At 33.6% G+C, this 14803-nt stretch overlaps 1 protein-coding gene across 1 annotated transcript; it reads right to left on the bottom strand.

The window, feature by feature from the left end:
* Positions 1–480: 480 nt before the first annotated feature.
* On the bottom strand, positions 481–13470 carry LOC105349109 (uncharacterized). The gene is made up of 6 exons (XM_034478833.2): positions 13397–13470; positions 12435–12618; positions 7983–8197; positions 4768–4977; positions 3116–3184; positions 481–1986 (listed from the first exon to the last, which is right to left on the bottom strand). Exons 1-6 carry the CDS (start codon positions 13461–13463, stop codon positions 1760–1762), a joined length of 972 nt encoding a protein of 323 aa, XP_034334724.2. The 5' UTR covers positions 13464–13470; the 3' UTR covers positions 481–1759.
* Positions 13471–14803: the final 1333 nt, after the last annotated feature.

Genomic DNA, 14803 nt, shown 5'->3' with positions numbered 1-14803 from the left:
TTAATTTAAGTATTGTTAAAGAGACAGTGCAGCTAAAAAACATGTGTTTTTTACCTCAGATTTACTCACTGTATCGTTAGGAAATAAGAAATGATGTTGATTGTGACAGTAGAAGTACAAAAATATCCCGTTCACATACCCAATTAATGAAATTGTGAGCTTATGTGTATATAAATTGAAGGGTCGAATGTACAAAGCGGATTAATCTTATATAATTATAAATTTGTATCACGTGGATTTTGATGACAGTATTTGACATATATATAGAACCAAATTGATTTACTTGAGAGATTTGAATATTTTCTGAAAGTTTGTACACTTATGGGTTGTACAAAAATACCAAACCCATTAGTTTTTAATAAGATGCGCCGTACTTTCTTTCTTACAAAACCACATAAATTCTGTTTCTTCTCTTGTACATATCAATATTTTTAAAAACTTATAAAGAAGCATTGAATTACAACAAATACTAATGTCTTGAGTAGGTTTGGACCATATTGAGGATCCAATTTTACAAAAGAAAACATGAAATTACACGTATTCACAAAAGCTGAAGTGTTGTAATATACATTTTGTACACTTTTACTTATATGCATGCATTTCGACACATTGCTGATCTTTAAAATTGTTTGATTTTAGCCCCTGGATTATTCTTGGGCCTCACAAGGGGTTCATAGTTTTACATCCCATATATTAACAAATGTTTACAGTCCTTTTGAGAACTGTATTGCTCAATTCTGTGATATGACTATTAAATCATCCTGTTAAAAAAGGGACTTGATAATAAACATAAAAATATTCAGGGGAGACTTTTATTTTTACAGGATCTATAGGTATTATACAACATTGTCCATTTTTTTGTATTATGACTCCATTTAGCTAATTAATCATGCCAATTGTTCTCGGGTGAGCGACGTAATGGCCCATGGACCTCTTATTCATCAACCTATAGCATGTAATAGTGATTGAAGCTGCTGATTTTTATCGTCCCTAAACATTCTTTAAAAAGTAATGAAAACCAAAATTAATAGAACTGCTTTTTCTAAGATAACAGTGCACATTTTCACGAGAATTCTATTTATCCAGATTCAAACATGGAAAAAAAAAGTCATACTCCGTATTCTATATTCCTATCTTTATGAAAAGTATAAATTTGCATGTAGTATACTACATTTAAACCTACATAGCATCTAATAAAAATTAATCTTGTGGGACTGAATTAGAAAGACTAAAATGCAACGAGCAGTTTGTCCTACATCAGTTGAAAGTTTGTTTTTGTTTTTTTACAAAGAAATTCCTTTTTCACATTGAAATACCTTTCAAATAAATCGTGCTGATCAGTTGTTACGTGTGCTAGAACAATGTACTTCTCTTGAATATTGACGTGTGAATGCATTTAACAGCCACAATATACAATTTCTGCTTGAAAAAACTATCAAAATGGCGAATTTGATTTTGACCGAAACACAATCTGCATTTCTTAAGAGCATATTATAAGTTTACTGTCTTGAGAAGACCAAATATGGTAAATGATTCCTGGAAAGCTAGAAGTCAAACGCTAATATTCATGTTATTCATTATATCGTTTATATGGCTCCTACTGACATGTGAGTCCATATCGTTTGCTGCTAGATTACAGCTTGTGACAATCTTGCAATAGTTAACAAGAAAGTTTACTTCAAGCAAAGTATTTGATTTTCTGCAAACTTGTAGTAGGCTTCCTGTTCGGTAAGGGGACCGACCACATTGTTCTTTATTATTATTCAGCTTTAACACGTACTGGTTTACACTTTTTAGAGAAGTTCATCAAATCCACACAAACAATTAACCCAGCGACGAGAGAAATGACTAAGGCTCCAACCACCCCCATGTATTTTGAGGTTGGTCTATCATCAGGGGCACTGATCAGCGTCCGTTGGTACTTGGTTGTATTCTTCCTGTGAACAGTCAAATTATTCTTCCTAATTTCAATCCTCTCTTGAAGCTCTGAAGGGAAAAAAACAGTCAGGGGCATGCTTGTGTAAAATAATATATATATATATATATATATATATATATATATATATATATATATATATATATATATATATATATATATATATATATATGGTCGATATAAATGTGAAGAAAAAATGATATTTAGAAATATTGTTACCATGTGACAAAATATAATTAAAATATAATTTAGTAAGTAAAATAATAGATGTGTAAGAAACGCTTTGTGTTTTTTTAAAGATTTTTTTTTCATTTCTTGTTGTTGATGAGGTCGACATGATCGTTAAATCTACCTTGAATTTTTATGGTTCGATCTTTAAAAATTAATATAAAATTCGCTTCGTTATACATGAATTTCTTGTGAATTCTTTATATACATAGATTCATGAAGTTTGGTCGTTTATATACAGTCAATAAAAACCTTAATTGTTTATTATTTCTATTTACCTTACCTTATTTCGAATTGTCAAAGGAAGGAGTAGGAAAGAATTAGGGTCAAACCAACTAGGACCTGCCAAAAACTATTGCACTTAGTTTTTGGTGATTTACACAGTGGCACAAAATGTTGTATCTCGTTTTGATTCATATATACGGTTTGTCCATCAGAAATTTCAAAAAATCATTTTTTCTAAGGCAGATCTAATATAAAAAGTATCTTTGTAGAGAAGACAGGCACATTTTTTTTTTAAATGGCATCATTACGGAGATACTATGGAATTGTACCCCTCTCCAAAACAAAACACCCCGGATCAAAATCGAATGGTACTCGAATGCATGTTCTGTAGAAGCACATATTTTCGTTGGGTAAAAATATCGTTGTTTTAAACAAAATATAATTTTGTTTGCTTTTAATTTCGTCATATACTGTAGTAATCTCTAAAATGTATCACGTTTCAACTCTGTATTAATTAATACTTTGGTTAAAAATTTGTTATTGATTTAATTTCGTTGATTTATACTGCCAACGAAAATAACGAAATCAAATCCTCAACGAATATCTCTGCTTAATTTTATCAATTAGTAAGTTGTCAGAACAAGTGTTCAAGCCCACTGTATATTATCTGTGCCATGAAATGTGTTCAAACTTACTATGCATGTCAGAAACAAAGCCTATACGTACCCGGGCACCACTTGTTCAGTGGTTTGTCAGGTTTATACAGCGGAGGATGCGGCAAATACCAGAAAGTACCTAAAAAGTGAAGGAAAAATGAAATTGTCATCATACTAGTACTCGTAGTAATGAAAATGTTTTCATGTATTTTACACACTCATCTGAACATTTTAGATATTGTTTAACCGATAAAATAGATTAAGTGGTCTTTAAAAGTCCCTCTCAGCAGTTTTATTTAGTACTGGCGTCAGTAAAACTGATTGTTTAGCTAATTATTTTTCAGCAATATTAATTGCCAACATGGCTTATGCATGTAACATGGGTTTATTTTCTACTTTAAGTGTTGAATGTGTAGCCTTAATATCAATTAAGACTTCTGAAAATTTAAAATCGATATCGGGTTATTCAATTATAGAGTTGAATCGTGCTTTCAAGAATGTTTTCAATATTTTGAAGTGTGTGCTTTACAGTTATCTAAATGAAAAAGTGTAATAAAACCAACAGAAACTATTCAAAGTTTCTTTGGCTAACAGATTCGTCAATAATAATTCATTTCATGAATACTTTTTTGTGATAAGAGCTTTTAGTCATGACATTGAACTTTATAACAATCCGAATTTGAGAACTCTGAGTAAACAACGTCTTTAATGTCCAAAATTCAAAGTTCAAAATGGGCGGAAATTTACATAAAAAATAATGAAATCGGAATTTTCTGGTAATGTGCACATTTACATATTGTGTCCTACATGTACATACAACGTTTTTTCGAAATTCCGTTTTGCGGTTTAAGAGGAGTAGTGTGTACAAAAAGACGGGACTGTTGGACTGGCGGACTGACTGCCTAGCGGATTGGTCAAAAACATTATTGATACATTTGCAACTTGTTGCGTGGAGTGTAACTAGAGCGACAGTAATAGATTTAATGCCTCAGTCATGATATTGTAATTGTGTTTAAATTAATAAAAGGCTCTATTAGATACACATTTTGTTCTCCTTTTTTTTTCTACAAACATCTTGGAACAAAAAAAATCTAAGAAATTGAATAACAAAACACATCAACAGATAACGACAAATCAAGAAAATACATCTAAAAAACTAAATCAGAGGTTTTTATAATGAGGCAACTACACCTAACAATACGGTAAAAGTAGGACTTTTGACTAGATAATAATTAATTTATCCAGCAATTTTACACCTGTCATTTGTCTAGATAGGTAACAAAGGAGTTACCTTATGATGAAAACATATTTATTGCCTGTTTCGAAACTTCATAGTTCATTTTTCCCTTTACTTAAAACTGCTTTCTGAAAAAGTAGTTTTGTGTCAAACCGTTTGATACGAACTTGAGCGCTGATTAATCAATTGTAGTCTAGTAGTCATATTTGTTAAATCGTACCAATGCATATAAATTGAGATCTTGAACTTAGGACAAAGTCAATATTTCGGAAAGTGTTAGCATTTTTCTATGTAAAGTTCAGAATGCTTCAAGAAAAGTTCCAGCACAAACGCAGAAGGTTATCTGAATTTGTAATGCAGAAATAAAAATGTTTTTTAAAAAAAATGAGATTCGGAACAAAAAATTGTAAGCACATGCACGTTACCTTAATTGTATTGTTTAAGTTAAATATTTTGTGCTTTGTATAAGAGTAAAAAGTACCTACTAGTATGATTTATTTCCGGGATTCCAGGGTAAAACTTCTCCAACGAACAATTTTCTCGGGGCTTATATCTGTATGTTGCAAAGAACGTTTCATTTTGAAATGCAGCAAAGTATGTTGATTGGGTGTTGGATTCAGAAGAAAAGCACAAAACGTGATTACCATCGTTATAAATCAGACTTCTGTTCGATGTCATCATGCAGTCTGTTTTCTCTATAAAATAAAAACACACTCTTTAAAACCATCGAAATCAATGAGTGAGATCAATGTACTTAATTAACTGGGCTCTGCCTCTGATAATCTCTACCTGAACGCACAGGGGCCAAGTCCGTTTTAGCATTCATTTCAATGTAACCATAAATAAAGAAAGAGGTCGAACTCTGACCCCAATAAAAAACTACCAGCTCGCTTCAAACAGTAATTCCATTTATCAACCCTGGATTGATAAAGGGGAAATATAAGTATCCTATATGCAATATTTTGCAAAAAATAACTCAGATAAAGAGTCAGTATTTTTTTCATTAATTAGTTAAATTCCAAATTCAAGTAATCTCTGGTATGTGTACAATCCATCCAGACTGCAAAACAACAACTGTCTTTCTTGAAAACTGTAGGAGAAGTTATCTATACAATAGTGGTACCTATTCGGAAGCTGCCAGCCCGCCTGCCATTTTCACCATTTCAATTACCGTTTTTTAACTTTAGAAAACATACAACATACATGTTTTAACAGGTAAGATTTACTCACATTTTACAAAAGACAAGGCTATTTATTTGATAATGTAATACACATTTAACATTGAAAATTGACATTTAGTGAAACACCAGTTGCGTTAAAGATGTATATTTATTCATTTTTTTAAACAATATTTTTGAATTTTACGTAGACTGTAAAATAGAATTCAGGGCTGCGTTTTGCAAAAGAACGCACGACTTACGAATAATCAATCAATTTTCTTATGGCTGGAAAATATAATTATGGGAATTGAAATATTTGTAAACAAATGGTTTTATGTCAATTTTGTTCTCTAAAGATCATTTTACGAGACTGTAAATATTTACGACTTTGTCATAAGTTCTTTTGTAAAATGCAGCCCAGGACGATAGAGGTTTTTTTAGCCATTGATGTTGTGTCTATTTAGTGCGGTATTCCCGATAATTTTCAACCCCCCCCATATTTATTTGTTTCTACGCTTTCTTTTTTTATTTGTGTCCCAGTGCAACCTCTCGGGCCGTTCCGGCAGAGCTCGAAAAAACACTTCGAATGTATTACCAATTTTAGAATTTTTAACAAAATTTCCATCAATTTAGGTACCTGCTGTACAGCCTTCTTTCTTCTGTGGTTGATATATAGGATATATTATTGAATTTAATGTAGTTTAGCCCATAACTCAACAGATTGTAAAATATGTTGTATTTTTATAAAGGTTTATAGCGAGCGCAGTTCGCCGGCGCACAGCGCAAGCGCGAAGTGAGCTCTACCGGCAAGGCGTGTATGAATAGAATTCAACGGATTTTTTGGGCTTCAGTTACTCAGACCAGTAATGTTCTGTTTTTATCGGACCAGCAGTTTTCTGTAAATATAGAACAAGATAAAAATTAAGACTATGTAGTGAGCATATGCATTGTAAATATACTGCTGACACAACGTAATTCCATTACATAATACTAACGGTGTTATCGTCCTTCCAAAAATGCTTGTCGTTCTCACCTTCTCGCGAGAGTCAAAGTAAAACTTTTGAGAAACAGAAAAAATGTGTAATTTCAAGAACATCATGCTTTTTAAGTAAATAAAACAGTATATTTTACGTAGTTTTTTTTTTCAGGGTAGTTTTTAAAGAGACTTGACCGACGTGAATTTTGACGTCACAATAAGGGGAAATTACTCTAACTAGTTATTGTAAATCTGCTGAAATATAAATACCAAAATCTTTTTAAAATCTTGCAGAGCTAACGAATGGGGACATTTCTTCACAGATAGGAAACAGGTGTAACTTGTTCTCATTTGGATGAATGCTCAAATTTATTTTATTCACTATATTTACGGTAATTTCCAGGAACGTTTTTAAAAGGGGGTTTGGCAGCTTCATTCAAAAAATCTTCACAAGCAACTAGAAAACTAAATAATTCTCAAAATTAGGAAAATTCTAATCCGGTGTGAGGAATGGGGAGTGCGTACTATGCCTTTTAGCTCTTTAGCTGCTCAATGGTATCTTTATTTTCACTTTCATGTAGCATTTTTTTAATACGTAAATTAAAAAAAATTAATTTTTTCTAAACGGGGGGGGGGGGGGAGGGCTCTATGTTAATTCAATTTTTTTTTGTAAGTTTAAGAAAAATGTCTGCTGCAAGAAAAGAGGAAATAAACTGCAATGAACATTATGTAAAAATCTTTATTATTCAGCAACATTGTATTTGAGATAAATTCTACTTATAAATAAATAAAAAATCTTATAAATTATGAATAATGAAAATTTACTGAAAAAATAAGTATGTTTAATTTTTTTTTTTTTTGCACTCAAATTCATTTACGTTGGGTTGCTACTTTTATTTTTATTGATTTTATCATAATTCATTATTTGAACACTTGTTGCGCTCGCCCCAACGATCGCAACGTAAAACATATTAAAAGGGGGAGGGGGTGTTATGGACGCCTACGTTAAATACATTCGATTTGTTTTCCGAGCTCTGCCGGAAAGGCCCGAGAAGTTACGAGTGATATCTGCCCATGCAGGGAAGCCCATTTTACTGCTTGTGTTTTCTGTTTTGGCCAGATCTACAACCTCACAATATAAGTTTAATTAATTGCATTTATGTTTTCATAGAGAAAAATTGGTTTCCTTAAGTATGTTTATGCTATTCTGTTCTTTGTATTTTTGGATAAAACAGCTGATCATAGAGCAAATTTTGTTTATAAAAACATAAAATACAGACTTAAACAAACAAATATAAAATATTCTAATCAAGTATTTTACCCACTGCCAATTCATGAAATAAAATGGAACACATAATTTAAAACGTTTCTGATATCAGCTATTATACAAAATAAGAATTCAATCTCGATATTCCCATTTATGGTAGTCAAATTTGATTCGTATATATTAAACTCCTTTGTTGTAGTTTTAATTGTTGTTGTTGTTTACACTTTTGTTGGAATCCTGCCTAGACTTTCAATTAACATGTCGGTAAAAAAGTTGATTTAGAGAAAACGTTCATACCATCTTTGTAGCTCTTGCAAAGAAAGGATTTCTGCTTGTCACAGTTTTCTGCTTGAAATTTTCCAGTGAAGAAGTTATAAAATATGCACAAAATATCCTCTCTTGGTTGCAGCTGGCCTAGGAACGGGTCCATGTATAATGGCTTACAATGATAGTCCATGATCTCATTGGAGGAGGTCCGCTGAAATGTTCCCAACCATATTCCTAGATTAGATCTAAGATGAAAAAAGACACTAACTTTTAGAGGAGACAAAGATTATGAATTTTCAGTTGTGTTTTTATTTTAAGATTTGTAATATATAAAACATCAAAGTACTAAAAGTACTGAAAAGCTGTTATGAAGCTTATTTTCAAGTTGTTTGGGATACATCCATTGAAATTTCATTTCAAAGATTTTGTATCCTTAAGTTTTAATCATAAGGTAATATGATTAGCCCGGTAGGATGCATATCTGCTTTCTACTTAAATGCTATCCAACATTTTCGTATGTTTCTTGTATCTAATTAATATTTTAAGGTCAAGATTCTTTAAATCGATATGTTTAATTCAGGGGAAAGGTAAATCAGTTTTGGTGAAAAAAAATGTGCGTAGTATTCTAAAGTAATATATATATATATATATATATATATATATATATATATATATATATATATATATATATATATATATATATATAAACAGTCAAACTTCGTTATCTCGAACTAGATGGGACTGTTTAAAAACTTATATATATATAACTGTTTAAAAACTTATATATATAGATAGATAGATAGATAGATAGATAGATAGATAGATAGATAGATAGATAGATAGATAGATAGATAGATAGATAGATAGATAGATAGATAGATAGATCGATCGATAGATAGATAGATAAACAGTCAAACTTCGTTATCTCGAACTAGATGGGACTGTTTAAAAACTTCTAGATATCTGAGTATTCGATATATAGTTAAAAAGAGAAGTTGTTGGGACTAACAAATTATTTCGACATATCCATTGCATTTGAGATAACGGTCTTCGATATATCGAAGTTAACAAGATTTCATATCTTAATCTACCATTCCCGAAGATGCATCCACATAAGATTTAGCCTCTGGTGAGATAAATTTTAAGAAGAAGATTTTTCACTATATACTCCGGTGTAAAAATTCTTGGCCCTACCCTACCACTTTGGATCGTGATTTGAACAAATGAAGTTACATACCTAGGAATGCTTCCACGCACGTTTCAACATTCCTGGTCGAATGGTTTTTGAGAGAAAGATTTTTCTCTATATAATCTGATGTTTTCTATACACACTGTATTCTTACGTAAAAATTTCAACCTACTTTCTTGCCCCAACATAGCCCCAGAGGATCATGCTTTGAAAAATCTTGAATCTACCTGAGTATGCTTCCACACATGTTTCATCTTTTCTGGTCAAATGGTTTTTGAAATGAAGATTTTTAAAGACTCTATTCCTATGTAAAAATTGAACCCCTTATTGTGGCCCGTACTTTCTCCCGAGGATCATGATTTGAACACTAATGAATCACCCTACCATATAATACCTGAGGATGCTTCCTCATCAGTTTTAGCTTTTCTGTTAAAAAAAGCTAAAACAAAAAATCTTGCTTTCGATGACGAACGGAACTTAGCACTACACAGCCGCTTGAGATACAGGTTGAATACAGTTAAACGACAATTTGAGAGGATCGGAACGATACACATTGCATAGATACACACATATATAATAAGCACAAACATTGCAATAACTCTCAAATTGACATATACCTGTCCATAGTGAATAATATATATATATATATATATATATATATATATATATATATATATATATATATATATATATATATATATATATATATATATATATAAAGCACAGAAAAATTCATCGGAAGCAAGATATTTTTGTCTTGCCTAGATGGCCGAGTGGGGAGCGCGGTGGCCGCTCACTGCTAGGAGAATGGGTTCCAGAGGTCGTGAGTTCAAGCCTCGGTCGGGGTGGAAGGTGGAGGTCCAACAAAACGGAATTTGAGAGTTATTGCAATGTTTGTGCTTATTATATATATTGCATCTATGCAATGTGTATCGTTCCGATCCTCTCAAATTGTCGTTTAACTGTACTCCACCTATAATTCAAGTGACTGTGTAGTGCGCAGCTAGCGCGCTAGGTTCTGTTCGTCATCGAAAGTAAGATTTTTTGTCTTGCCTAGATGGCCTAGTGGGGAGCGCGGTGGCCGCTCACTGCTAGGAGAATGGGTTCCAGAGGTCGTGAGTTCAAGCTTCCGTCGGGGCGGAAGGTGGAGCTCCAACAAAAGGGAATTTCTCTGTGCTTTATAAATATCTATATCATTCACTATGGGCATGTATATGTCAATTTGAGAGTTATTTCAATGTTTGTGCTTATTATATATAAGCAATGTGTATCGTTCCGATCCTCTCAAATTGTCGTTTAACTGTATTCCACCTGTATATCAAGCGACTGTGTATTTCACGGGCAGCGCGCTAAGTTCTGTTCGTCATCGAAAGTAAGATTTTTTGTTTTGCCTAGATGGCCGAGTGGAGAGAGCAGTGGCCGCTCACTGCTAGGAGAATGGGTTCCAGAGGTCGTGAGTTCAAGCCTCGGTCGGGGTGGAAGGTGGACCTCCAACAAAAGGAAATCACTCTGTTCGTTATATATTTCTATATCATTCACTATGGGCATGTATATGTCAATTTGAGAGTTATTGCAATGTTTGTGCTTATTATATATGTGTGTATCTATGCAATGTGTATCGTTCCGATCCTCTCAAATTGTCGATTAACTGTATTCCACCTGTATCTCAAGCGACTGTGTAGTGCGCGGCCAGTGCGCTAGGTTCCGTACGTCATCGAAAGCAAGATTTTTTGTCTTGCCTAGATGGCCGAGTGAGGAGCGCAGTGGCCGCTAACTGCTAGGAGAATGAGCTGATGTCGTGAGTTCAAGCCTCGGTCGGGGCGGAAGGTGGAGCTCCAACAAAAGGGAATTTCTCTGTGCTTTATATATATCTATATCATTCACTATGGGCAGGTATATGTCAATTTGAGAGTTTTTGCAATGTTTGTGCTTATTATATATAAGCAATGTGTATCGTTCCGATCCTCTCAGATTGTCGTTTAACTGCATTCCACCTGTATCTCAAGTGACTATGTAGTGCGCGGCCGGCGCGCTAGGTTCCGTACGTCATCGAAAGCAAGATTTTTTGTCTTGCCTAGATGGCCGAGTGAGGAGCGCAGTGGCCGCTAACTGCTAGGAGAATGGGTTCCAGAGGTCGTGAGTTCAAGCCTCGGTCGGGGCGAAAGGTGGAGGTCCAACAAAAGGGAATTTCTCTGTGCTTTATATATTTATTTTTCATTCACTATGGGCAGGTATATGTCAATTTGACAGTTATTGCAATGTTTGTGCTTTTTATATGTATTGCATCTATGCAATGTGTATCGTTCCGATCCTCTCAAATTGTCGTTTAACTGTATTCCACCTGTATCTCAAGCGACTGTGTAGTGCGCGGCCAGTGCGCTAGGTTCCGTTCGTCATCGAAAACAAGATTTTTTGTCTTGCCTAGATGGCCGAGTGGGGAACGCGGTGGCCGATCACTGCTGGGAGAATGGGTTCCAGAGGTCGTAAGGTCAAGCCTCGGTCGGGGCGGAAGGTGGAGCTCCAACAAAAGGGAATTTCTCTGTGCGTTATATATTTCTATATCATTCACTATGGGCAGGTTTATGTCAATTTGACAGTTATTGCAATGTTTGTGCTTATTATATATGTGTGTATCTATGCAATATGTATCGTTCCGATCCTCTCAAATTGTCGTGTAACTGTATTCCACCTGTATCTCAAGTGACTGTGTAGTGCACGGCCAGCGCGCTAGGTTCCGTACGTCATCGAAAGCAAGATTTTTTGTCTTGCCTAGATGGCTGAGTGGGGAGCGCGGTGGCCGCTCACTGCTAGGAGAATGGGTTCCAGAGGTCGTGAGTTCAAGCCTCGGTCGGGGCGGAGGCGGAGCTCCAACAAAAGGGAATTTCTCTGAGATTTATATATTGGACATAATTACAAATACATTCAGTTCATCTTCCTCGACTGTAAAAGTACAGAAAAAATATTATAAACTGATGTTTACCAATTTAGGAAGAGGGCATTATGGGCACAACGACAGATGCAATAAGTTAATCTCACTCGACTGTGAAAACACGGAAGAAAATAGTATAAAAATTTTCTAAATGATTATATATGCATTGCTGATTCAGTGGTCAAGTATTTTACAGTTTAGGTAGAGAGCTTCATGAACTATGAATGCTGTATACCAAATTGGTTTAGATAACCATGGTAGTTTTGTGAAGAAGCTGAGTTTTGATGTTAACGCACGACAATGGACGAAAAAGGATCGCAATAGGTCACATAAGTTATTCAAATGATCTATCAAAAGGACGTACCCATTTATAAGTGTCGTGGCTCTTTCAAATAGTTTTGTTATCAAATGACTGAATATGGCTTCGAAGGTATGTAAATCTGAATCCAGTTGTACCAGCATTTTCTTTTCCTCCTCACAGATATTGTAAGCAGTGTACCAAGTGACATTTGTAAAATAAAGACGGTATCCACACATCACATCTGGTTCTAAAGAAGAAGAAAGGGAGAAAAATGAGTGAATGCAAAACGTACAGATGTATACAGATAGAAAGACAGACAGACAAACACACGTGTTATTATAGGAAGCATATGTTGCTCAAAACAAGAAATGTTTGAATAATGAAAAATTAAGTATAAAAAATGATAGGTTTGAATTTTGAAGTTTCAAAATATTTCATCGATTTACTGGTTGAGTGAGAATTATTAACACCATTAGTAAATTGTGCATATTAATGGCAATATGGTCAACAACTTTGCTTCAGATATTTTCATATTCTTTTTTGAACATGGTAGTGTAAATATAAAGAGTCTGATATTGATTAATCAATTTAACACTTATTTATTTGTATCGAATGAGCACTGTTTTCATTCAATCTGTGTTTAATACATGTAATTAACGGTGCTGCCAATTACGGTCACCTGAGTCCCTTAGGTGACATTTGCAATTTGTATTCTTGTAGTCCACAGTGCGTCGTGCATCGTTTGTTCATATAATAATATTACATTTTTAACTTCTTTTAAACTGCAAGGGCAATTATTATCATCTCTAGGATAAGAGGAATATAAATTGTGAAATATATGACCATGTCACCCCTGGGTCCTCGTTAGCGGTGCCAAATAAACACAAAAGGGCCATAGGGTACGGTATACCAATGTCATAATAGAAAACAATGTAAAAATAATCTAGAGAAAAGCATAAAACGGACGAGCAGCTAATGTAAATTAATGAAAATATTATATAATAAAAGGAAGGAAAATATATTACCTTCTCCTTGAAACGTAAGAATTATTGACAGGTTTACTATCAACGTCAAAACACAGAAGGCCATCATCTATCCGAAACAAAACAAAAACCAAAAATGGGATGATTCATTTCTTTGTCCACACCAGATTTTCAGTGAATAACCATCAAAAAAGGAAAATACAAGAGGCCCATGGGCAGCATCGCAAACATGAACAGATCCTTGTAATATTCTATTTCGTAGCATATGCTATTTATATTTTTAATCTTTGAATCCATTTCCTCGGCTCCAATACTGGTCCGGGGTTTATGGTTGGCTTTAAAAATTAAGAATCTACACTATTTAAGGATCATTGAATGGTATTCTCACAAACTGTAGCAGTGTAGTTCTTGAGAAGACGATTCTAATCATTTTATCTATATCTTTCTATGTTAAATTTTGAACCCCTTTTGGGGCCCAAGTAATAGTGTAATGGTAACAGCTTTATAAATATAGAATTGACATCATTTAAGGAAGTTGGCATTGATAGTAATATAATAAACTGAAGCATTAGAGTTCTGATGAAGACAATTTTTAAACATTTTCCCTCTAAATTTTTATCTTAAACTTTGAACCCCTTCTGGGGCCCCACTATTATTCTTGGTTCACGGCTTTCACAATTTTCAAATTGTATAATTAGAGGATACTTGCATAGTAATCTCACACACTGTAGCATTGTAGTTCTTTAAAGGAAAACATTTTCCTATATATTTCTATGTAAAACTTTAAACTCTTTTTTAGGCCCTAGAGTTAGTCCGAGGGTCATGGCTTTTACAATTTAGAATCTTCACTATATATTCAAAATTTGTGTAAATATTGGCATTTCTGGTGCAGTGGTTCTTAAGAGAAGATTTTTAAAAACATACACCCTATTTTTACTGTTTCGTTATTATCTACCGTTTAAAAAGGGTTTCAAAAAGGGTTTTAAAAGCGTTTTAAAAGGGTTTTATTTTAACAATTTAGAATTCCCTTTCCATAAGGATGCATTGTACAATGTACCAAGTTTGGTTGAATTGGCCCAATGGTTTTTAAAAAATTCAAAAATGTTGAAAGTTTACAGACGGACAAATAGACAGAACGTCAAAGGGAAGGACAACATGTGATCAGAAACACTCACTTAGCTTGAACCATCGGTTCAGGTGAACTAAATTCATGACTCTTTATAAAGAATCATCCTAGAACAAAATAACACATTTTCTGAAAATATAATTATCCTTTTCCAAAGTTTTTAAATAAAAGCTTGAAGTACAGTTACTACAAACTAAGTGTTACAGTCCATAAGCATGATTTAAGGTCTTTTTTTTAATTAAAAATGAAAAAAAAACTTTTTAAATAAAAGAATGAAAATGGTTTTACCAAAGGCTTACCTTAGAGTCCATGATAATGTTTTC

Source organism: Magallana gigas, chromosome 9, assembly GCF_963853765.1.
Source record: "Magallana gigas chromosome 9, xbMagGiga1.1, whole genome shotgun sequence".
NCBI classification, from domain to species: domain Eukaryota; kingdom Metazoa; phylum Mollusca; class Bivalvia; order Ostreida; family Ostreidae; genus Magallana; species Magallana gigas.
The sequence above is the reverse complement of the archived record's forward strand: the minus strand, read 5'-3'. Positions and strand labels throughout refer to the sequence as shown.